Source organism: Podarcis vaucheri (assembly GCF_965113315.1).
Source record: "Podarcis vaucheri genome assembly, chromosome: 8".
NCBI classification, from domain to species: Eukaryota; Metazoa; Chordata; class Lepidosauria; order Squamata; family Lacertidae; genus Podarcis; species Podarcis vaucheri.
The window spans coordinates 79,301,043-79,325,790 of record NC_138766.1 but is presented as its reverse complement, the minus strand read 5'-3'; the positions used below and the strand labels follow the sequence as shown (position 1 = coordinate 79,325,790).

Sequence of the window (24,748 nt, the reverse complement as noted above, 5' to 3'; positions counted from 1 at the left end):
AACAGATGGGGCGGGAGGGGGGGAGTTGATTAATGCTTCTCCATGAGCATCTTTTATTAATTAAGAAAAGGAAGGGAGGCCAAGGAAAAATGGCTCTGTTGCGTCTTCTGTTACAGCCTTGTTGGAAGGTGTTGCTATAGCTAGTTTCCTGTTATACAGTGGTACTTCGGGTTAAGAACTTAATTCGTTCTGGAGGTCTGTTCTTAACCTGAAATTCTACTTAACCTGAGGTACCACTTTAGCTAATGGGGCCTCCCGCTGCTGCCGCCGCACGATTTCTGTTCTCATCCTGAAGCAAAGTTCTTAACCCAAGGTACTATTTCTGGGTTAGCGGAGTCTGTAACCTGAAGCGCCTGTAACCTGAAGTGTCTGCAACCCAAAGTACCACTGTAGTGGCTCTTTACAAAGTCCTGTTGGGCTACTTTAGAAGACATTGCTGACATACAGCAAAATAAAGACCCTTCCTGGATACAGTAGTCAGAAGTTGCTAACGTATTTATATTAAAGCTATGTCGATTCACACAACAGTTCTGGTTTGGCCTCCACTTCCCCATTGCATGATCTCCTCAATCTTCTGGTTGAAGCATAAATCCCAGTTTTGTACAGTGGTACCTCGGGTTATAGACGTTTTAGGTTACAGACGCTTCAGGTTACAGACTCCGCTAACCCAGAAATAGTACCTCAGGTTAAGAACATTACTTCAGGATGAGAACAGAAATTGTGCGGCGGCGGCACAGCAGCGGCGGGAGGCCCCATTAGCTAAAGTGGTACCTCAGGTTAAGAACAGTTTCAGGTTAAGAACGGGCCTCCAGAACGAATTAAGTTCTTAACCCGAGGTACCACTTTACGCTATTGTTGACATTTGTTTTAGCAGAGAGAAGAAACGCCATGGCGCATCTGCAGCAGCACAACCGGATGCTTTCATCTGCCCCAGCTACAATAAAACATGTCTCTCCTGTATCGGTCTCTACAGCCATAGCAGGTGCTGTAACTCTCCAACAGTTTGACCTCACCCCAAATAGGACACACCTCTGCTGTCTCTCAAGACAGGCGGACGCCAACAATAAAACTAACACTTTCCAGAGAGTTTGCTGTGTTAGTCTTTAGCAACGAAAACTACAGAAGTGTCTTTTGGCACCTAAAAGACTGGTTGGCATCCCACTCCTACTTGAATCACACACATATACACACAATATGATCCACATTTAAGCTTAAATAAGAATAAATTATGCGTAAAGGGTCATTCTTCAACAGATATGGCATTTATTTGGAATGCTGTCAAACTGATATTTATTTTTATTTCAGTATTTGTTTTATTAGAACCACAGAAATATATTTCATGTAGATTTTTGTGGTTCCAATATTTACATATTTAAGATAAACAAACCAACAAATTTCAAATGGACAGCGTTCCAAATACCTGCATCTGTCAAAGAATCAGCCTTGTTGTTCTGATCATTGAACAAACCGCATTTTCTTAAGAATGTTGTTGTCTTTCTTTAACTCTTAAGTAGCTAGACAGTTTTGCTATAATGGCATGCTCAAGGATTTTATTTTCCTCCTCTAAAACGGTAGGAATATCAGAACACTTCCCATAATTTGATGTAACAGTCGCTATCGGATGTTCCTGTAAGCGCAACTCATTCCTTAAGCTGCATAGGGATGGTTTTAGAATATTTTTAACAAAAAATGAGAGCTCAAATAGAGAAGGTGGTGCAAGCCCTGCCTGTTAAATGTAAAAATGATGTCTTCCTCCATTCCCTTTCGCCGCTATAGCTTCGTGAACTCACTTATCAATGCCAGAAGGTGCAATGGCTCTCATTTATGGCTCGATTGTTTCAGATGTGCAACTCCTTTGCACCCACCTGTACACAGTTTCTGCAGCGTTTAACTGCACAGGGGGAATATTTCTTCCAATTCAGCACAGCGCTAGACCCAGATCAAGAAGAATCACCTCACTCACAGCCCACAAAAGATGCTGAGCAGAGAAGGTGTGAAATTCTAAACTTCCCCTCGAAGAATAAAAATGCTGCCGGCTGCCAAAATGACTTTGTTTAAAGAATGTGTTCCGATTCCTTACAGCTTTCAAAGCACAAACCTACACGTGTCTCACCAGATCACAAGTGGCAATGAGCACAACGGGTCTTGACCCCCAAGTACATGGGCAAAGGATTGCAACTTGAGGGGGGGGGGGAATCTTCAAAAGACAACCAAGAGACCATTAAGTTTTCAGGGATAAATGCTGAAATTAGAGACTGCTCCTGTTGAAAAGTGACAACAGCCACGAAATTAAAAGAAGCCTGCTTCTAAGGAGAAAAGCAATGACCAAACCTAGACAGCATCTTGAAAAGCAGAGACATCACCTTGCCAACAAAGGTCCGTATAGCTAAAGCTATGGTTTTCCCAGTAGTGATGTATGGAAGTGAGAGCTGGACCATAAAGAAGGCTGATCGCCGAAGAATCGATGCTTTTGAATTCTGGTGCTGGAGGAGACTCTTGAGAGTCCCGTGGACTGCAAGAAGAGCAAACCTATCCATTCTTAAAGAAATCAGCCCTGAGTGCCCACTGCAAGGACAGATCGTGAAGCTGAGGCTCCAATACTTTTGCCACCTCATGAGAAGAGAAGACTCCCTGGAAAAGACCCTGATGTTGGGAAAGATTGAGGGCACAAGGAGAAGGGGACGACAGAGGACGAGATGGTTGGACAGTGTTCTCGAAGATACAAAAATGAGTTTGACCAAACTGCGGGAGGCAGTGGAAGACAGGAGTGCCTGGCGTGCTCTGGTCCAGGGGATCATGAAGAGTCGAACACGACTAAATGACTAAACAACAATAATGGGTGTCAACATCATGAATTCAGTCATAGTCAAGCCATTGAAAAGTTGCTTGCTCGCAAAAATGAGTTTGACCAAACTGCAGGAGGCAGTGGAAGACAGGAGTGCCGGGCGTGCTCTGGTCCATGGGGTCACGAAGAGTCGGACACGACTAAACGACTAAACAACAACAACCTGTTGAAAAAACACTTGCAGCATATCCCTTCCAACCACATTCTCTCTCCTATTATCTTTGCATACCTAAAATGAGTGGCCAAGATCATACAGCCTCTTTCTCTTTTAATTTTTCTTTTTAAAAAATATATATATAATAAGATCACACTCTCGTAGGCCTCTTACAAGGTATGGTTTGTAGCAACAGTTCCCAACTTAAGCAAAATATATTAAGACTGAATTCATGTCGACACGGATAGTTGCCTTAAAACCCAAACTAACTAGTGGACGATAAGCTCCCGGGCCTCATCTGGGCGGAGAATGAGGCTGAATATCTTACAGTGTTGTTTCAGAGGCAAGGCACAGTCAGGTGATTTGGCACAAGCTGAGCAAAGCTATTAGCAGAAACCAGGCCAAGCTCCTAGGCTGGTATCCCAGAGTTTTTGGAGGTTTTTTTCGTTTCTTTTTCTTTCTTTTTTTTTGGACCGATGCTATCATATTCAGGCTTACAGGAAAGCTGAGGTCATGGCTTTCTGTTATAATTAAAGATTCAGATATGCATTCAGGAGGCCAGCTTTATGAAATGTGTGCTTTTAAACTCAGAAAGCAGGGAGTACAGGCAAGCAGCGAAAGCACCAGAGTGATTCTCCAGACCTCCGCCTTGGACCCAGCGCTATTTGAAACATTTCTATTATTTATACGGTAAACTTTCAGCATCACGTGACCCCAGAGCAGGTGACAATCCCATTCAAAATATAAAACAATTCTAACAGAATAAAGAGCAAGGAAAACACAGCACACCCGCAAAAATCAACCGCAAAATCTTCAGCTCCATCTTACTAAAAAAACAACCCGAAGATCCCACAAAAAAGAAACACCTACAGCAAAAAGGTAGGCATTTACATGATGCCAAAACCAGACCCCTGAAGCAAGGTGGGATAGGACAAAAGAACAACAACACACATTTGTGGTATGAAAAGTTGCAGGATTTCAGCAAGATACACATTGAATGGAAATGAAAAGATACATCTGCCCCAAAACTTTTGCAAGCAGAGTCCGGGGTCACATATAACTGCCCTGGAACCATAAGGGACCCCTGACCGTTAGGTCCAGTCGAGGACAACTCTGGGGTTGTGGCGCTCATCTTGCTTTATTGGCCAATGGCGTACAGCTTCCGGGTCATGTGGCCAGCATGACTAAGCTGCTTCTGGCGAACCAGAGCAGCGCATGGAAACGCCGTTTACCTTCCCGCCGGGGCAGTACCTATTTATCTACTTGCACTTTGATGTGCTTTTGAACTGCTAGGTTGGCAGGAGCTGGGACCGAGCAACGGGAGCTCACCCCGTTGCGGGGATTCGAACCGCTGACCTTTTCATCGGCAAGCCCTAGGCTCTGTGGTTTAAAACACAGGCCACCCACGTCCCTGGAACTGTAAGGAACCACAAATAAACTATCCTCCAACTGTCCCAATTTTCCAGAGACAGTCCTGGAATTACGAAAGCCATCCCAGCTTCTGATTTTATCCAGGAATGTCCCTGCTTCCGCCGCCAGTACTGCTGCCACCAAGCTCAGGGAGGAGAATCAGCTGGAATGTATCCCGAGTGGTGGATTCGAGGTACTGTCCTGTTACCTTTCCATAGTCTCCACCACTGGTCTCCTCCCTTGGGCAGCTTATAGCAGCTGCTGGAGAGCTGCTGGGTGAGGAGGAGCCACCACCATCGAGGCCCAGCCTTGTATACTGCACTGTCTTGCTTTTCTTTATTTAAAAAATTGCTTTGTGCATCCACGTCTAACCTTGTTCCTTTCTAAAATTTATTTATTCATGTTTGTTTTTCTTTTTTGTAAATCTACTGAAGAATGAAATAAAATCAGGATTAAGGGGATTTCTAGGAAATGACATATAATGAATTGAAAAAGATGTTTAAAATAACTTTTGGGGAAAAAACACCCTCAAAGAACCCAGAAGCTTTCCTTTTGGGAATTATAGGGACAGAACTACTCAAACTGTATAGAGATTTATTCATGTACGTGACTACAGCGGCAAGAATGTTATTTGCCCAAAAATGGAAAGAAGAAGTCCCAATGAAAGAAGAATGAATACAACAACTTATGGAATATGCAGAAATGGCGAAACTAACTGGGGAAAAATAAGAAATCAAGATAAAAGTTTTTTATATAAAAGAATGGAAATGGTTTATTGAATATTTAAAAACTGTAAACAGATAAGAACACTGGTCTGTATAGTTAAAGCTATGGTTTTCCCAGTAGTGATGTATGGAAGTGAGAGCTGGACCATAAAGGCTGATCTCCAAAGAATTGATGCTTTAGAATTATGGTGCTGGAGGAGACTCTTGAGAGTCCAATGGACTGCAAGAAGATCAAACTTCTCCATTCTGAAGGAAATCAGCCCTGAGTGCTCACTGGAAGGACAGATCCTGAAGCTGAGGCTCCAATACTTTGGCCACCTCATGAGAAGAGAAGACTCCCTGAAAAAAAGACCCTGATGTTGGGAAAGATTGAGGGCACAAGGAGAAGGGGACGACAGAAGACAAGATGGTTGGACAGTGTTCTCAAAGCTACTAAAATGAGTTTGACCAAACTGCGGGAGGCAGTGGAAGACAGGAGTGCCTGGCGTGCTCTGGTCCAGGGGATCATGAAGAGTCGAACACGACTAAATGACTAAACAACAATAATGGGTGTCAACATCATGAATTCAGTCATAGTCAAGCCATTGAAAAGTTGCTTGCTCGCTCGGTCACTGGCAAGCTAACATAGTTTACCTCTCAGAATTACTAACTTTTATTTTTTAAAAAAACAAAAATTTATTAAAAATAACTTCTTATAAAGGAAGCATGTGCTTAGTGACACTAAACCGCTAATGCAGGAATGAATTGTAAGCTATCTAATTTGGCAGAAGCACAAAAAAGGACTTCAGAGAGCCTTTTCCTTCCTTTGCATCATCTTGATTTCATCCCACCTCTTATCTGCAGTGACAGGGCAGAGTGATGGTGCTTTTCGGATAGGAAAAATGCTAATGAGGAGCTCATTTGCAGATAGGAACCAGAGGGAAGTGAAAAGGGAGAGAGCCTCCTTTCACGACAATTTCCCCTGCTTTATTAAAACATAAATTACAGTCTTGTTTTACTGCATTTGGTTTAAAGATTAGCATTTTGTGGGCGTAGGAAGGATCAGAGAGTGTGCAGTACCTAAATAATCTGGAACATTATATAGGAAAAGGTGGGATACAAACGAAATAATCAAACAGAGATCAAGGAACACCTCTGCTAAATGCATTCCTACCAGAGCAATGAACCATCCGGGTGAAAATTCATCCCCTTTTGAACAGAACAGTTCTTCTAATAGTCCAAACGCCTCTCTGCTCCCGCCCCAACTTCAACTTTAGCTGGCTTCTCCCAATTCCTTTTCACCACCTCGCCTTGAGAGTTACCGCTTCTCAGGGTGAGTGATTGCCCAAAGCATGCATATCCAGGCAAATGAACATCTCTTAGCTATTTCAACATTATTTATGGCTTGTTTCTCTCCCCCCGCCTCCACCCAAAGGACATTGGGTTCCAAATTCTCAAACAGCCTAAATAAAATTTTAGGCAGGAGACTCGCTGAGATCATATCTAGTTTTAACAACAAGGAAGAATCCAGCTTGGGGGATGTGAAGCTAGCAGCCTGATTCTGTCCTTTTGCTAGGACAACACAGTACTTATACTGGGGCTGCCATATGTCTGAAATTTTCTGGACGTAGTCAGGATACTGCAACCAGAAGCAGTGGCCGGGTAAAGGTAAAGGGTTCCTGACCATTAGATCCAGTTGTGACCGAATCTGGATAATCAGAAGGTCGGCAGTTCGAATCTCCACGATGGGGTGAGCTCCCGTTGCTCGGTCCCTGCTCCTGCCAACCTAGCAATTTGAAAGCATGTCAAAGTGCAAGTAGATAAATAGGTACCGCTCCGGTGGGAAGGTAAACGGCGTTTCCGTGCGCTGCTCTGGTTCGCCAGAAGCGGTTTAGTCATGCTGGCCACATGACCTGGAAGCTGTACGCCAACTCCCTCGGCCAATAAAGCGAGATGAGCGCCGCAACCCCAGAGTCGGTCACGACTGGACCTAATGGTCAGGGGTCCCTTTACCCTTTACCTTTAGATGGGCTTTTGGTGTGACTCATCAGACTCTCCTTAACATTCAAGAGGAAATAATGTCCCCCACAACACAAAACTAACTTTTGTGCTTGCCTGCCAGAAGATGTAGCAATGACTGCTAAGTGACTCTGGCTGTGCCAGAGGTGGATTAGGCAAATTCAAGGAGAGACAGGTCTGTAAATTAAGTTTTGATAGTTAAAGGGACTCAATATTCAGAGGGGTGTTGTCTTCAAGCCCTGCTTGTGGGTTTTCCAGAGGTGTCTGGCTAGCCTCTCTGACAGTATAATTGTTATTGTTATTTGTACCCCACCCATCTGGCTGGGTTTCCCTAGCTACTCTGGGCAGTTTACAGCACATAAATTGTAAAACATTAGACATTAAAAACTCCCCGATACAGAGTTGCCTTCAGATGTCTTCTAAAAGTCAGATAGTTGCTTATTTCCTTGACCTCTGATGAGAAGGTGTTCCACAGGGTGGGTGCTACTACTGAGAAGGCCCTCTGCCTGGTTCCCTGTAACCTCACTTCTCACAGGGAGGGAACCATCAGAAGGACCTCAGAGCTGGACCTCAGTGTCCGGGCTGGATGATGGGGATGGGATGCTCCTGAGGATGCTGCACTAGCTGAACCCTTGATCTGATCTACCAGGTCTCTCCTTATGTTCTTAATGGCATAATCAACTGGGAGGTTCAGTGCAAGTCCCACCAAAATGAACTGAAACTGTGCAACAAGCTCAAGGGAGCTTATTTCTACGGGACATTTGCAAGTCTACTCTGACATAAGCAGTTTTTAGCCCAAGGTCAGCTTTCTGAACTATGCAACGTAGTTGGCCCTACTTCTGCGTTGGCCCAGGACCAGTTTTTGACATTAGAAAGCATGGCCATTAATGCTGGTGAAGATGTTCGTATATATCAATTCCAAGCAAGTCCTGCCAAAAAGTCTCTTTTGCTTTGACAGCTGTTTTAGCAACAGAAATAATGAGAACGAGGGAACTTTGATCCCATGCCTTCTTCTTCTTCTTCTTTTCGTAATTGCAAACTATCGCTCCTTTGCAGAATTCCCTGGCAGGCTCCCTGCAAGCTACAGACAAGGCTATAAAGTTTGTTGTTGCGTGTTTGCGAATTATTACTACAATCTGAAACATCGTTTGTCCTCCTTTATCTTGTACATCTACCTAATCCTTGCGTTAAGTTCTCCACACTCCAAGACATTTGCTTAAGTGGCACAAATAATTATGCTTTTCAGGCAGTTCCTCCAGCATCCCACAACTCTTTAGCCCACCCCCTTTAACAGTGAATCGGTCCCTTTCTTGTCTCCAACTTCCCCTTTCCCTCCTACCTCAACGCTCTTTTCCCTTATACCACCGAACAATGTCACCTTTGTTCAGCTTCGCCATAGAAACCCGGGGCTGACAAGCTCGCCCTCCTAAATCTTTTCTCCTCTTACACTGAAGTAATTAGAATTATGGCCTCAGAGACTTTGGTTTTCTTTCCTTTTTCTCCTCCTTTTAGGTGGGAGGCAGTCTCAGAGGTCACTTAAAGGTTTCCTCATCAGAGCCAACAGCATGACTACTGAGCAAAATGTTTGACACACAGAAATGACCGAAGAGCTGCCATTACAGCATGCAAAATGGCTTTCACGCGCAGGGAATATAACATGCAATACAACCCCCATATTGTGCACTCGAAGTCACTTAGGCTGTAATACTATACACATGTTACCTGGGAGTAAGTCTCATTGAGCCCTGTGGGACTTACTAGCATCATTCTGTCAGTTGTATTTGCTCCCAAAAGACTCACGGTGCAATCCTTTGCATGTCTACTCAAAGATAAGCACCGCTGGGTCATTTTTCAACCACATTTTACTGAAAGGAGACCCAATGAAAGTAATGAGCACGACTAATTTGGGTCCAATGATTTCAATAGGTCTGAGTAAAATTTAGTTGAATACCATCAATTGAGTTTAATGTGGCTTACTCCCGGGAAAAGTGTGCATTGGATTGCAAAACTAAAGAAGTATCCTATGCCTGTTTACTCCAAAGTAAGTCCAAGCCTCTGTTGGAATGGTTAAGAATTTTGGACCAATTGCAGGTCCCAGGGCGCTCTCTCTCTCTCTCTCTCTCTCTCTCTGTGTGTGTGTGTGTGTGTGTGTGCAGGATTTAAGCCTTAAACTAGTTAAGTGTCAGCAGGCTTAAACTCCTTGAGGATATTGCCACCTCCACACAAACACACCCACCCTTGCTTTTGTGCCCTCTGTACTGCTGCCCCATAAGTTATTTTTGGCACATTACAGAGCAAACAACTAAAGCAAAACCACAACAAAGAGCTTATTAGGAGGAAGGTGAGAGTTAAAGGTAACGATGGATGGACATGAAGACTCAGGACCAATTAAAAGAAAAACCTACTTCTTCATGCAATGCATAAATTATGGAGACAGCTGCCCGATTTCTGCAACACGCAAAGAGGATTATACATTATCTTAGGACACAGGTGGTGCTGTGGGTTAAACCACAGAGCCTAGGGCTTGCTGATCAGAAGGTCAGCGGTTCAAATCCCCGCGACGGGGTGAGGTCCCGTTGTTTGGTCCCTGCTCCTGCCAACCTAGCAGTACGAAAGGAGGTCAAAGTGCAAGAAGATAAATAGGTACCACTCCGGCGCGGAGGTAAATGGCGTTTCCATGCACTGTTCTGGTTCGCCAGAAGCAGCTTAGTCATGCTACTCGGCCTATAAAGCGAGATGAGCACCGCTACTCCAGAGTCGTCTGCAACTGGACCTAATGGTCAGGGGTCCCTTTACCTTCACCATTATACATTTTCTTAATTGTTAGATGCAGATTTTGCTGAGTGATTTTACTGTACTGAACCTTCCTGGAATCTTGTCTATATGCCGACAACAGTTTGGGAATTGAGAAATATTCACATAGATTTTTTAACTGTATTTTCATTGCTTCTTTTATTTCTTACCTTGCATTTTTATTATACTGTGATTTTGAATTCGGTGAAAATTAGCTATACCTGAAATACCTTCTTTCCCTGTCAAAATCCATTCCTTCCACAAAGCGTTTTTTTGGATAGCACAGACTGATTCTGTCTTCAAGTTACTTCCCCCTTGCCATGCCCACACACCCTCATTCCAGGGGAATGGTGGAAATCATTCACCATATAAGATCCATCATTCACAAATGGGGCTGCAATAATTTCAGGAGGCATATTAAAGGGAACACACACAGACTCCAACTTCCCTTAACTATCAATGGGAAGTAGTCAGCTGAAACTGCCTTAGCTCAGTTACAAAATCCCACCTGCTGTAAAGTTTGGGAAACAAGTTCCTTCCTGTTCAGCCTCAGTGCTACTGACTGGTGTTCAACTTTTATTTGTAGTTACTAAAATTACAAAATGAAACTAGGCCATAAAAATTAAGCAATTATATGAGAAAGACTGCACCAGCGAAGGAAAAATGCAGTTCACTGGCTTTCCACTGTAACTATTTCCACTATTTCCACAGGAAGAGCAGTGTTAGTCTGTTGCCCCAGAAAACAGCAGAATAGTCTTTTGGGGTACCTTAATGTTTTATAATGGCATAAGCTTTCTGATGCTGCTGATGAAATGGACTCTAGTCTGCAAAAGTATGTGCTCGTTTAAATTTCCTGGTCTTTACCAAAGACCCTTTGTTGTATTTGGGAGAAATTCAACATTGTGCTAAAGTGATCGTTCCATCTTAGGAAGCATTTGGGCATGCCAGGTAGAATTATCCCCCCTCCTATGGGGCAAGGGGAAAAACCCCATTGCATAAGGAACATCCTTGAACAGGGCCTTCTTGGTGGCTGCTCCCAGGCTTTGGAACTCACACCCTAGAAAAGCTAGACTAGCTCCTTCTTCATTGTCCTTCCACCGGCAGATGAAGAACTTTCTTATTCCAACTGGCTCTGGGGAACTGACTGCTTTTAATGAAAGAGTTGGTGCCATGCTGTTTTTATGGTAATTATCTGTATGGTTTTTATATATGTCTATTGTTTTAATTCTATCAATGTTTAATTATTTTTTATATATTGTTTTTCTGTGTTTTTACCGGTTCCTGTTTGTATCTGTAAGACATCTTCAGTCCCATCAGGGATAAATTTATTGGCATTTATTTATTTATTTATTGGCATGCATCTGTCTCGAGAGATAATGGAGTGTGTCTCTGAAGTCAAACTGCTGCATTAGCAGCACTGAAGTGACCTCTGCAGGACACAAGCCTGGGAAGTGAGTCTGGAGGTCCTGGGCTGCCCAGATGACAAGACCTCTTGGCCTCACTGATGTGGTCCAAAGGAAAACAGAGCAATACCAGTTTGGCTGCAGGAGTTGCTGGAAGGAGCCATATGAGGCGCCATTCAACCGTTTTAGGGACTTCAGTCCAGATTTGCGTAGGGTTTGCTCCTTAGCCCTGTCTTCTCCTGAAGATACCCTGCAAGGCAGTGGAACTTTAGGATTAGAGCTTTCCTTCTCCTAGCTGGGCTACCTCCCCAGGTGGATGAGCCCCATCAGTCCCTCACTTCCCTCTACAGCACATGCAGAAACTGTTAGAATTCCTGCTCCATGACTGCAGTCATGGGATTTTTGTCTTTCACATGACGGTGTATTGACTACACAGAGTGGGAAGTGATGGAGACAGGATGTTTGTGTTACTGTGTTCCATGGAGTGGGGCCATTGTCCTTTGTTCTCTTTGCTGTCTGATGCTAGAGAGAGAGAGGGAGCCATGTTGCAGTGCTCCGTGTGGGTTTATATGTAAATAAAGTAGATTAGCCAAAATGCTGAGTTGCTGAGGTCTGTCACACAATGCTATGCAAACTCTGAGGATCCCTAAGTGTACTGGTGTCGGTTGGCATCGGTTGCTGTGATGTTCGGGCTGAAGAAAGCTTATGAAACTCCCAAATGATTGACCAGGAGGGAGAGAACTCACCAGTTGGGCATGTGTCTCTGCCAGGGTCCTACTGGAGTGTAGGCTGAACTCCTGACAGAAACTGCCTTCAGAGGGTCTACTCTAAGCACGACTTAGTTGAATGCAACCCCTAGGCTACAATCCTAACCCTACTTTCCTCGGGCTAACCCCTACTAAATTCAATTCAACTTACTTCTGAGTAGACATGGTTAAGATTATACACACATACATACCTATTCAACCAATGCCATGTAAAAAGGAAGGTTTGATAGATAGTTATCAAGCAATTTGACCCCATTTTCACAAATGCTTTATACAGAATTATACTTGGCATGAAATACTCTTTCTGAAAGGCCAGTTCCCGAAAAGAAAATCTTAATAGTGTTGCTCAGAGATTAATAAATTTTGGAAAAATTCAGCATTTTTTTTTTAAAAATCACACTCAATGCTATCCAGGAACCAAAAGCTATTTATATCTCTCCCACTTTTCATGCTCCCTCTGATGTCAGGCATAAGTTTATTGTGTTTGGTACACTTCATGCAAGCTCCAGTTTTATAAATCTCGATCTTCACAACTCACCTCTTTCGCCAGGTCTTCCAGGCTGGCCAGGACTGCCTGGAAATCCTGGCCTCCCCGAAGATCCTTGTTCTCCTTGAGGTCCAGGTAACCCTTGCCTTCCTGGTTCACCGGGGGGTCCAGGGACAGTTCGTGTTGAGACAGACTGGCTTGGGATTTGATTTAAGATGGAGTTATACCTGGCCAGGTGACCTGCAAAGAAAGGCAGATCCTTAAAACTTGCCCTTCAACAACTGGTCCCAACGAAGCATTATTTTGACAGCCACCATAATTGGGCTGGTGGGTTGTTTGATCACAACTTCCACAACTGTGTTTTAGAACTGTGACATGGAAATTCTTTTTACCCACCTTGGATAAGCTGTTCACATACTTGACGGGCTACTGCCCGTACCATGGCCTGGGACTGGAGGTCTCCCTGTGTGATAAGAACATTGTAATAACATGTTAATACCTGTTAGCTCCCTTAGATGACCTTTAGACCCTTCCAAGTCTACAATTCTATGATTCCAGATTAACAGTTAATTGAGCCTTTGTCCTGATTTGTTTGCACAAAGTTTGTCATGGTAACCTTTGGCTTTCAACAGTACAATCCTATGCAATGTCCACTTAGAAGCAAGTCCCACCGAGCTTCTCAGGACTGCCTTGGATGAAAGGTGAGCTGTAAATATAGTAGGCAAACAAATAGCTTTTTTAAAGAATTAAAAGCTACAGTAATTCATATGTCTGCTGTGCTCTCTGTATTTACAGTGCACTTACACGTTCACCCCTCTCGCCTTTTGGTCCAGGAAGTCCCTGCGGGGGAACAAAAAAGAATAAAAATTAATTTGTGCATGTGCTCTTTCTTCTGCTTCTGTGATTAATAGGGTTGTTTTTTAATGCAGTGACTGCAGGTCAGTGGACCCGAACCATATTATAGGAGTAGTTATGACAATGGGATTGAATCGTATCTCACTGCATATTTCAAACACAGCTTCAGAGTTTGGCAGGTGAAGGGCTAGTATGGTATCATTGTGAGAAGCTGCAATGTGTCCATGCAGATGTTTAGTTCCCTTGATCAGGGAAGGGTCTTGTTTTTTTCAAGCCTGATGGCCACATTCCTTCCTAGGTGACATTCTGGGGGCCAGATCTACTGGGAAGAGTTGCTGTGCTCATAAGGCCTGGCATCACTGAACAGCTCTTGTTTCTTCTAATAAAGGGTTAACTTCACTTACTCGGTGTGATTTATTGCTGACCTGCTCCTGACACCACCTAGGCCCTGGAGGGAAGTTGTATATGCACTGTTGTGAATCCTAAGGTAGAGCTTATCCTGTGTACTGAACTTGTGGTAAATATCTCAAAAAGGATGGCCATAGTTCAGTAAAGTGTTCTACTACTTACAGGTGCTCCAGCATCGCCTTGTGGCCCAATATTGCCGGTGACTCCTGGTACACCTGGAGCACCAGGTATTCCCTGCACAGAGAGAACAAGACAACACATCCATATACCAATTGAACTATACAGTCCCATACAGATAAAGTTCATACCTGCCAAGGGCCCTGGGGGGGAAAACAAGGACATCCCTTTTTTTGCGCAAGATTGCAGCTGCCATTTTGGGTGCTGTAATCTCACATGCTCTCACGCTGTGCTCTTGCCCTGAAAAAAGTGCTTTTGGGGGGCCATGGTCCTGCGTGGTGCAGAAAAATGCACATTTTGGGATGCCACACTAGATCTTGCCCCCCCAGTAGTTTTTTTGGCATGGGTCACACCCAGAAGCGCATTCCAGAAGACATGCACCACATTTTGAATCTCCCAAAGTTGGATGGTATTAAAGCTGTGTTTCGTTTAAGTTTCCTAGTTGGCATTTTCTGACTCCAGAACTGAGGATGCACTCAATACGTCTTGAGAATATGCCTAACCACCTCTGCAGAAGATGGTAAGCTGCAGCCTAAATTTAAGTTTGACACAAGTTAACAGGACGATGCACAACCCCAAAGTAGCTTATTCATGGAGGCTTCCCCTATATCCTCACAACACTAAATAGCTGTATGTTCTGGTGTTTAGCTAGAACATACCATGCTGTAGATACCTTTAAAAGGTAAAGGTACCCCTGACCGTTAGGTCCAGTCACTGACGACTCTGGGGTTGTGCGCTCATTTCACTCTATAGGCCGAGGGAGCTGGCATTTGTCCGCAGACAGCTTCTGGGTCATGTGGCCAGCATGACTAAGCCACTTCTGGCGAACCAGAGCAGCGCACGGAAACGCCGTTTACCTTCCCGCCGGAGTGGTACCTATTTATCTACTTGCCCTTTGACGTGCTTTCGAACTGCTAGGTTGGCAGGAGCAGGGACCGAGCAACAGGAGCTTACCCCGTCACAGGGATTCGACCCACTGACCTTCTGATCGGCAAGCCGTAGGCTCTGTGGTTTGGACCACAGCGTCACCCGCATCCCTTCGTAGATACCTTTGCATAGTTAAACAAACATGTATTTCCTACCGTATCAAATACTCAATCCACGTTACCTAGAATTTGGTGTATTTTTACTTACCACAGGCCCTGGTGGCCCTTGAGGGCCAGTGGGTCCGTCTTTGCCTGGCAGGCCCTGGATCAGAGGCAAGTACATAAATTAGAGTATTGCTTTTTATCCCACATAAGACGCAGGAGCAATTTCCCATAGACTAGAACAGTATTGTTCACTAGACAAGGAAGGCCGCAATCCCAGACTCCACAGAACTCTTGGTGTTCTCTACAGGATGTTCAGGACAAGCACAAATCCAATCCATTCACACGGCCAGTTTTTTGAGCATTAAACCTGATTCGTTTCTGCAAAGTTTTCGGGGCGGTTAGATGATATTGGCTTTTACTGAGCGTTTGTTCTGATCAGTTTACGGGGTGGTTATAGTGTGGTACGTCTAGATGCGAACGGGATCCGTTCCGGAGCCCCGTTCACATCTAGAAGCAAACGTAACCAGCAATGGCAAGTCAGCGCGCGTCGCTTTTTGTCGCTTCTGCGCATGCGCGTGCCGTCATTTTGAGCATCTGCACATGCGCAAGCAGCGACACTTGGAAGTAACGCGCTCCGTTACTTCCAGGTTGCCATGGAGCGCAACTCGAACGCGCTTATCCTGAAGCACATTCAACCTGAGGTATGACTGTATATGATGTTGCATCAAGCAATTGTTTATCCTGCCCTTTCCCCATTGCTTTCTTTGTCACCAAAAGCCTGTGGGGGTTTTTTTTTGGGGGGGGGATGAGAAGCAGGTTTGTTGTGCAATCAACTTGAATTGTGCAACCTGGTATTGTGCCGGTTTTCGATGGAATCCCACTTGAAAATCACAACTGTCTGGAAGTCTCCAAGGTCCAAGAAAACTCCAAAAGAACTAGGGATTTGCACATGGGCAACATACAACACTGATGTGAGCTGGGCAGTCACTGTTCAGAGGCAACGAACTAAGTTAGGAATCTGTTTGCCCCTTTACCTGTTGGTGCTTGCAAACCACAGTGCCACCTTCAGTTCTTTGAAGACGGGGGTGAATTAACTTTTCTGCCATTTCTTCTTCAAATGAGAGTGAAAAGATATGCTTCTACCTGAGTTTCTTTCTAGCTTTTATTTTAAAAGCATACAACATGATACATTTTCAGGTTTTGCTGCTTTCTCTTGTTTAGCTGCTAAATAATATATCCATGCAAGCCTTCCGGGCATGTTTACTTTGGCACTGTTTCTGTATCTTTTGGCCGTTGACGAATTTCCTCCTACTGTATTTTGTTAGGTGTGAAAATGGGTCTTTTATAAATTAAGTCAAGCAGCAGTATGTTTGGAGTTGGGGGAGCAGCACTGCTTCTGCAGTCCCTCCAACAAGAGATACATGCCAGCCTTTAGAAACTTTCAGAAGCTGCTACGAAATGTTGCTTCCCGGATTATCAAATGGCAGGTATACATCTTAAACCAGAAATGCAGACTGCAGAGAAGGAAGGGGAATGCGTTTATATTGGGTGACTGCACCACCGCGCTAGATCTGTGAATTAGTGGGAAATATGGGACTTTTCAGATGTTAGAAAATAAAAGAAATTCTGTTCTTTCCCCTTAATGCTATACTTGCATTAGCCTCAAACCAGCTGTAGCAGCACAATACTTCATTCCCATTTATGATTTTTTTGGGGGGGTGTTAGATTCTAAGATCAAAATTGGACCGTAAGCAGCAAAATGGGGATTCCCAGTCCTGTATTTGCTGGCAACCCTGCCTGTGCAGATGGGAGGAAATCTGCAGGGAAGAAGACGTTGCAAGATATTTTTAACCCCTTCCCACCCATCGGTTTCCACCAGATTTGTTTTTTTCCAGCCAGACCTCTTTCCTGGCTCAGACTCTTTCAACATCTCCATTAGAATGCATTCAGATCTGTTGGATTCTGCACTCTGACCTCTGGTATGTCTCCCATTTGTGTGGAGAAGAGAGCGTTATTTTCTATTTCTTTCGCCAGTGATGCGATCTATTTGGATACCATTCCTTGAAGCGAGCAGTAGCCTTCGGTTTTTCAGACCTGGGATCCAACCAAATCTGCAACAAGGCCCACTTTGACTTTTTAAAAATATGTTTTGGTTGGCCCGCCAGCCTCCATCTACCCTCTCCTTTGTATTCCATCTTTTTCTTTAAATAAACGCAAAAGGTGGTTGCAAATGCTGGGAGTCCCAGCCAACAAGTTGGAGCAATGAAGGAGATGAAAAGTTCCAGTGTGGGCTCAGGACCATATCAGCTGCCACTCAGCGTGGCTGCGTTGACACAGTATTTCTGGTAAAAGACCCAAATCCAGGCGTAGGAACTCGCTCAGTGCTGTTCTTGGAGCAAGGCACAGAAATTCTTGACTAAACGAAACTAACGTGGTGCGACCGCTGCCAAGTCAATCTTGGACAGCATCTGCTGTCCAGAAACACACACACACAAACACAGGCACACACCCCTCATTCACAGCAGTGGCATTGTCTACTGAGCTGACAGACTCGCTTCGGAGTGCCTGAATGCAGCGAAAGGCCCGCTACAATAACTGCATGTGGCAAGAAAGGGATTAAGCAAAGAGAGGCTTAGGGGAATAGATCTCTATTACCACCTTTCTCATAAGTAACAGATGCCAGAATTCCCCTTGCTTATTCTTCGTGGTTTAAAAGCTTAATTCCAAAGGAGGTTCAGCAGGGCATATATTAAGTTGAGAGGTTTGAGGACTGCAGAGGGTTTTTTTGTGATGCTGAAATGAAGGGAGCAGAGAAAGAGCAAGAGGGAATTGCAGGAGCCCAAGATCTGTTTCTAGATGTAGTCTAAGAGCTGATTGTTTTGAACAGCCCTGCAGTCCTGCTCTTAAAAAAAAAAATCTCGTGAAATTGGTACCATTGGTTTAAACAGAACTTCTTTCCATATTTCTCTGCTTAGAATAATTACCTTAATGTGAGTTTGGAATGTGGTCTTATTTAATCCTGTTACCTGATATGGTTAAGTAAACTCAAGAGTCATACCTCTGAAATCAAGGGACTTCTTAAAGGTAAAGGGACCCCTGACAATTAAGTTCAGTCATGAACGACTCTGGTGTTGCTTTACTCATCTTGCTTTACAGGCCGAGGGAGCCAGTGTTTGTCCACTTCCTCAGACAGTTTTTCTGGGTAATGTGGCCAGCATGACTAAGCCGCTTCTGGTGAAACCAGAGCAGCATACAAAAATGCCGTTTACCTTCCCACCAGAGTGGTACCTATTTATCTACTTGACATGCTTTCGAACTGCTAGGTTGGCAGGAGCTGGGACTGAGCAACGGGAGCTCAGCCCATCGTGGGGATTCGAACTGCCGACCTTCCGATTGGCAAGCCCTAGGCTCTGTGGTTTAACCCACACTGCCGCCTGCGTCCCTAAGGGACTTCTTAGTTGTGCCCATTGTTTTTTATGGGTTTGTTCCTCAGTGGATTGAATCTAATTAAGGACAAAACCCCTCTTAAGGGTTTCTTACATTATTTTTAAAAAAAAACACAAAAAAATGGCTTTTATCATTTTGAATCAGTCTCGAAACTGCAATCCAATCTGCCCTCAGCTATATATTTTATTGTATGTGCAATCCGTCATGAAATTGATCTGTTTATTTCTGCAGGCTGGCTTGGGGAATGTGTTATAACTTCTTCCTTGTTGAAAGCACTAATCAGAAAACTTGAGATTAAAAAGAAAGAAAGAAAAATAAATCAACAGAAAGCGATTTCTGTGATCGTATAATTACAGGGTGGGAAACAGCAGTAAACATTCACAATCTTTTTGCTGCTTGTCATATATTTGATTGCATGTTTTAAAACCTTAATGTAATGTGTATGGGTTGCTCGTGCGTAAGTTGCCGCCTCTCCAGGCTTTGTTGCCTTGCTAAAACTTTCAGTCTGGGCAGCCCTTCACTTCGTGGCTGCCTCAGTCGCTAGCAGAATCCGTCAGTGGGCGTTTCTTAAATCTTTTCCAACATAAAGGTTGTTTGACACCCAGTCTTCTCCTACTCTCTCTGCGCGGAAGTCTTCTGCGCAGGGTGGGCATGGGTAGCGGAGGACCCGTGCTCTCCCCGCTGGTGTCCGATGAAGAGTCCTGGAGCCCTCTCGCCGATTCCCCCATCAGCCCCTCTATATCCCTGGTGTTGCGCTGATTTGCTTCCCCATCTGCGGAGCTGCCTCTCGCCCTGCTGGGCCCTTCTCCAGCATCATTTGAGAGCCTTCCCTCCGCCTCTAGCTCCGATGTCAGTTCCCTGACACTTAATAATTAAAGCAAAAGAAACAGAAAGCAAAAGGCAACTGGAGAAATCTTCCATCCAAGTTGGCAGTAGTGTTTCTCTTCCGCTCAAGCGGGTTCACATTGCTGCTTCTGCTATTTAAATAATGCCACGCACGTGTAATGAAATGACAAGGTTTACACTTGACACTGGATGGGGGTCCACTTTCTTTCATCTGTTTTGAACACTCTGCTCCTGCCAGTTACGTGGGACATCTGAGCTGAAGGAAGGCACAGACAGGTCTCTGCAACCACCCATGTGACTTAGGGCCACTGAGAGGCTGCATAATAGCAAGGGGGGGAGGAGATGAACCTGTCCCCATTCATTAGCCAGTGAAGAAGCAACTGGTTGTTTCTTCTTCTTCTTCTTCTTCTTCTTCTTCTTCTTCTTCTTCTTCTTCTTCCCTCCCCATTCCTTTTTCCTTTTGTGTCATGTCTGTTAAACTGTGAGCCTACAGTAAGGGATTGTTTTAAGGGGTGCCATGAGGTGTGCGTGGTGATTATGAGAAATGAAGGAAGATATTGGTGTCAGAAATGTTTGTGGGGTTTTTTTTGAAGAAAAAGTGAGCCAGAAGTGGAGGTATATTTCAGGCAGCAAAATGGCTCATGCTGGAACAGGGCACAGCTCTTTAGGCAATATAGCAGAGCATGGAGAAGAGCCCCTTTCTCTCTCTCTGCTCCATATTTCACACTCGGAATGAAATAATCTACTGCAATGTGCTCTACGTGGGGCTACCTTTGAAGGTGGCCCGGAAACTACAACTAATACAGAATGCGGCAGCTAGACTGGTGACTGGGAGTGGCTGCCGAGACCATATAACACTGGTCTTGAAAGACGTACATTGGCTCCCAGTACGTTTCCGAGCACAATTCAAAGTGTTGGTGCTGACCTTTAAAGCACTTAACGGCCTCGGTCCAGTATACCTGAAGGAGCGTCTCCACCCCCATTGTTCTACCCAGACGCTGAGGTCCAGCACGAAAGGCCTTCTGGAGGTTCCCTCATTGCGAGAAGTGAGGTTACAGGGAACCAGGCAGAGCGCCTTCTCAGTAGTGGCGCCCGCCCTGTGGAACGCCCTCCCACCAGATGTCAAAGAAATAAACAACCACCTGCTGTTTAGAAGACACCTGAAGGCAGCCCTGTTTAGGGAAGTTTTTAATGTCTAATGTTTTATTGTATTTTTAATATTTTGTTGGAAGTTGCCCAGAGTGGCTGGGGAAACCAGATGAACAGGGTATAAATAATAAATTTATTATTATTATTATTATTATTATTATTATTATTATTAAGATATTATAAGACGAAAGGCAACACACAGAAGGAAACATAGGAGACCGCTTAGATTAATTTCAGGCACTTAAACGTAGCTGGAATTTGTGCCAGTTCCTGCCACAAACCTACAGTCAGTGTGTTGCTGGTCCAGAAAGGGACAAAAAAAGGAGCCCCGGGCCAAGCCTTCCCTCGCCAGGATTTCTTGAGAAGCAGCCAATGTCACATGCACAAAACTGACTCACAGAAGTCCTGGGGTTGGAACATTAACTTAGAAAGGATGACCCAGAGGAAGGAGAAGAAGCAAAAGAGGAGTCACTTGTCCAGTCTTACCCTTTGGCCTTGGCTTCCATCTCGTCCTGGGGATCCAGATGCTCCTGGGACCCCCTGCATGAAAGATAACACATTTCAAAAGATACAACAACATTCACCCTCTGCTCAGGGGCGTCTTGCCCATAGAGGCAAGTGGCGCGGGGCAACAGGGCGCCGAGTTCTGGAGGGCGCCAGGGAAGAGGCGGAGGCTGGACATGGCGCCTCCTGGCATCAGCTCGCTGCCCTCGCCCGCCTCCGCCATGCCACACCAAAATAGTGCCACGCCCGGAGCCTCTGCCTGCTGTGGCCACCGCGGCACGGGCGCCAGGGAAGAGGCGGCGGCTGGGCACGGCACCTCCTGGCATCAGCTTGCCACTCCTGCCCACCTCGCAGCGCAGTGCCTGGAGTCTCTGCCTCTTCTCCGCCGGAGGAGCCGCCCTCCAGTTGCTCCCCACCTATTCCAGCCCCACAAAGCTGCCGGGAGTGCCGTAAAAAGGTTGGCAACTCTGGGAAATGGGAGGGCGGGGCGCCAAATATACTTAAGACGCCCCTGCCTCTGCTTGCAATTACAAGGAGACAAACGGAGTCTCATGAACAGGCATTTCCAGCAGTTTGAGAGCTGGGAAGCAGAGTCATACCAACCTGTAGGCCAGGGCGGCCCATTTCTCCAATTTCTCCCTTTTCACCAGTTGTTCCCTGTTGATAAATGACCACAGAGTTAATCATACCAGTGGCACATTGTTTGTCCAGCTATCCCATTTCTTTCATCAAAACAGAGGTACAAAACTGTGAACTACAGATTTATTTCTGGGGAAGAAGAAGGGGGGGGGAGCAAAGGTGAGCTACAAACACGAGGCATGGTCTAACCAAAGTTTTAGATTCTACTGATTTCACGAGTAAAGCAAGCTCTCAATTCTCCCACTGAAATCAATTGGAATTGAGCTTTTCTGGATCAAAAACTTGAATAAAAAAGTGCTTTGAATGTGCTTTAAAGGTACAGTGTGTACTGGCAGCCTTATAAGGGATAATTCTGTTCCTTTTTTTTTGCTAAAGATTTGGGAAGACTTTGAAAGGCTCTCGAATCAGAGGGCACTAAACAAGATCCCAAATCTGCCTTCAACCAGGGCTTGAACTGTGTAACAAAATTCACCTGGGTCTTCCCGGTTTTGGTCAAATATTGCCCCCATAGGGAAGACCCCACACCCCCGTCCTCTGGGAGCACCTTGTGATTCTAGCGCTGCTTTTTTGCAGCTCAAGTATTGCACTGTTTTGCAAAACCCGGCAACTCTAACTGCTATGGTGCAAATAAGACCGGGCTGTCAACTGTCCAGAACCTACCGGAGGTCCTTGGATGGAGTGTCCACTTGGTCCTTGGGGTCCAGGAGGTCCCTGAGGACCAGGAGCTCCAATTTCGCCACGAGGTCCATCTGGTCCCTGGAACAAAAAAGGCCATCATATCATGAATTAGAGGAACAGCCATCTACTCTGACTAGAAAGCCTCCAGCTCCCTCCAAACTAAACTAAAGTGACACATTAATTAACCCAACTGAGGAGATCTAAGAAAGTTCTCCGCAAAGGCCTGGTTGGATCAAGCAAAATATTTACTGCATGTAGATCTGCTCCTAAATTAAAAATATTCCAGTGAATATGTAATTCCAATGACTGTAATTCTACATTCATAAAAATATTTCAATGAATGCAATTCTACATTTTTCTGTAGAAATCCATGAAGTTATTAAAGACTCTTCCTCTCATCACCCTAACAGACAATGAAAGTTTCTGCAAATAGCATCTGTGATTGAGGAAATGCAATGGAAAAGAGAGCAGGTACAAGTCACAAGTATCTCTTGCATCAAGGGGCAAAATCCCTATGGACCAGGATTATACCTACAGACTATTCAAAATTTTTACTATGCAATCACAAACCCATTAAAAAGAAGAAGCAACAGAAGAAGCAACACGACAAATTATGTTACCTTTGGGCCAAGGTCGCCTCGGCTACCTTTTGGACCTCGGAGCCCTGGACCACCCTGCAAAACACATTTAGAGTTAGGAGAAAACCAAGTGGCTGCACATAATTTCCTCGAAATAGGTGGGCTCCTGTTCAGGTTAAAGCCATGCCTTTCTCCAGGAAACTCCATCCCAATCACTTCCTATTTTGCCTTTCAGTTGACCCTCAGCATCCCATGGCTACTGAATCTTCACCATCCTCAACAGGCTGTCCTGCTTTTAGGATTTGTTGCCTTTCAGCAAATGTGCAGGCTCCCCAGTGCATGCTGTTACTTCTCTCTTGGTTCTTCGTGTCCATGTCTTGGCTCCAGTCCTGGAGATACTCAGCACCCAGGTTCATTTTTAGGGAGAGTGATGATATCCCACAATCCCCAATACCTCCATTCTTCCTTTTTAAAGAAGAGTACATATTATTTTCCTCCCTAACTTATTGAGGAAAGCAGTGCTTCAATATTTGATAAAATGCCTCAAAAAGAAGAGACTGGGGAGTCTACTAAAAGCAGGTTATCTCCTCACATCAAGTTACGGTGCTGCTCTACAGCAGAGACCAGCAAACACATGAAGCTCAAACAGAGATTTTTTTGGGGTAGGGAGAGGGATTCAGTTCCCATTTTCATGGAAATATCTCTAATTCACATTTCTTGAAATAGTGCACAAACTGAACTGCAGCCCTCCCTTTTATTTTCCTGAATTTTGCAATTGGGTCGTCTGACCGACTTGTACACAAGTTGTAGATTTGTATAATTGGATTCCAACCCACTGAATGAAATCCAGTGCTTTAGGATATATCTCTCCCTCCCCTTTCTCTTCCTGTGTGCAACCAGCTCCCAACATTCTGTCAAACCTAAACATGACCAATAGCCAGAATTCGGAATGAGCCTTTACAAATGGAGGCTGGATTGCTAAACTAAAAGATATGGGGCAAGTGGTTTTTTGTTTGTTTGTTTTGCTATTTACTCTTCCAAGGAAAAGTAAACCACAAGGAACATGGTGAGTGAGGCCAGTGGGTATAGGGTGGTATACAAATTTAATTAACAGCAGCAGCAGCAGCAGCAGGAGGGTTTTCTGGGCTCAGTACATTGTATACAAAAAAGACACAAATTTAAAATTTCCACATGCTTCCACCTTGATTTGCCTGCCGACACACATGCACATAAGTGCATAGCTCTAAAAAGCTGTATTTCTTTTTCCACATTTTGATTTAATTTGCTGAACTTAGACCAACTCCAATATTATTAGAGGGAATAAAAAGTCCAAATCACACTTGTTTTCTGTCCAAATTGAAACATGACGAGGAATTAGATTCCCTTCCCCCAACTCCGCCCTGTCTGTCTGGCTGATTTGGGTGGAATGAATGAGACATTTTATCTCCAGTGAAAATTTGTTGTGTGTTTCTCATGGGACTTTACTTAGCGTATCAGTAGACTTGAGAGGTTTTTTTACAAGCCACAAGCATGCCAGCAAACCAAATTGTAACGCTTAATGTGTTTTAAAGGTATAGTGTGCATGCAGCCATAAATCTGTTTTAAAACATTTTTTGTCATTGTATGATGACTTCTGTTAGGAGAGAGAAAGGGGGATATAGGTCCCCACGTGATGGCGCTTGATTTCGACTTCAACCATCAGGTCAGGTTGATTTGATTCCTCTCCTTGTTCCCAAATGAAATCTACACTCACCCCTTCTTCCCTGGCAGTGGGTGCCATTTTGTGGTTTGCCTCAGGTGGCAAAATGTCTTGGTCTGGTGCTGACTAAACTGCAAACCAGCTGAGGCAACATA

General features: G+C 44.6%; 1 protein-coding gene and 1 long non-coding RNA gene across 6 annotated transcripts in view; one reads left to right on the top strand and one right to left on the bottom strand.

Moving 5' to 3' along the window:
* Positions 1–24,748, bottom strand: part of COL14A1 (collagen type XIV alpha 1 chain) — a 147,309-nt gene that overhangs the window by 8,305 nt on the left and 114,256 nt on the right. For all 5 annotated transcript variants that reach the window (XM_082235396.1, XM_082235397.1, XM_082235394.1 and 2 more), the window contains 9 exons: positions 22,937–22,990; positions 22,299–22,394; positions 21,603–21,656; positions 20,982–21,035; positions 15,157–15,210; positions 14,008–14,079; positions 13,387–13,422; positions 12,979–13,045; positions 12,634–12,822 (listed from right to left, as the gene is read on the bottom strand). In XM_082235396.1, coding sequence (XP_082091522.1) covers positions 12,634–12,822; positions 12,979–13,045; positions 13,387–13,422; positions 14,008–14,079; positions 15,157–15,210; positions 20,982–21,035; positions 21,603–21,656; positions 22,299–22,394; positions 22,937–22,990 — 676 coding nt within the window. The remainder of the gene's footprint in view (positions 1–12,633; positions 12,823–12,978; positions 13,046–13,386; positions 13,423–14,007; positions 14,080–15,156; positions 15,211–20,981; positions 21,036–21,602; positions 21,657–22,298; positions 22,395–22,936; positions 22,991–24,748) is intronic.
* LOC309539699 overlaps positions 1–24,748 on the top strand; it is a 357,400-nt gene that overhangs the window by 269,156 nt on the left and 63,496 nt on the right. The window lies entirely within an intron of this gene.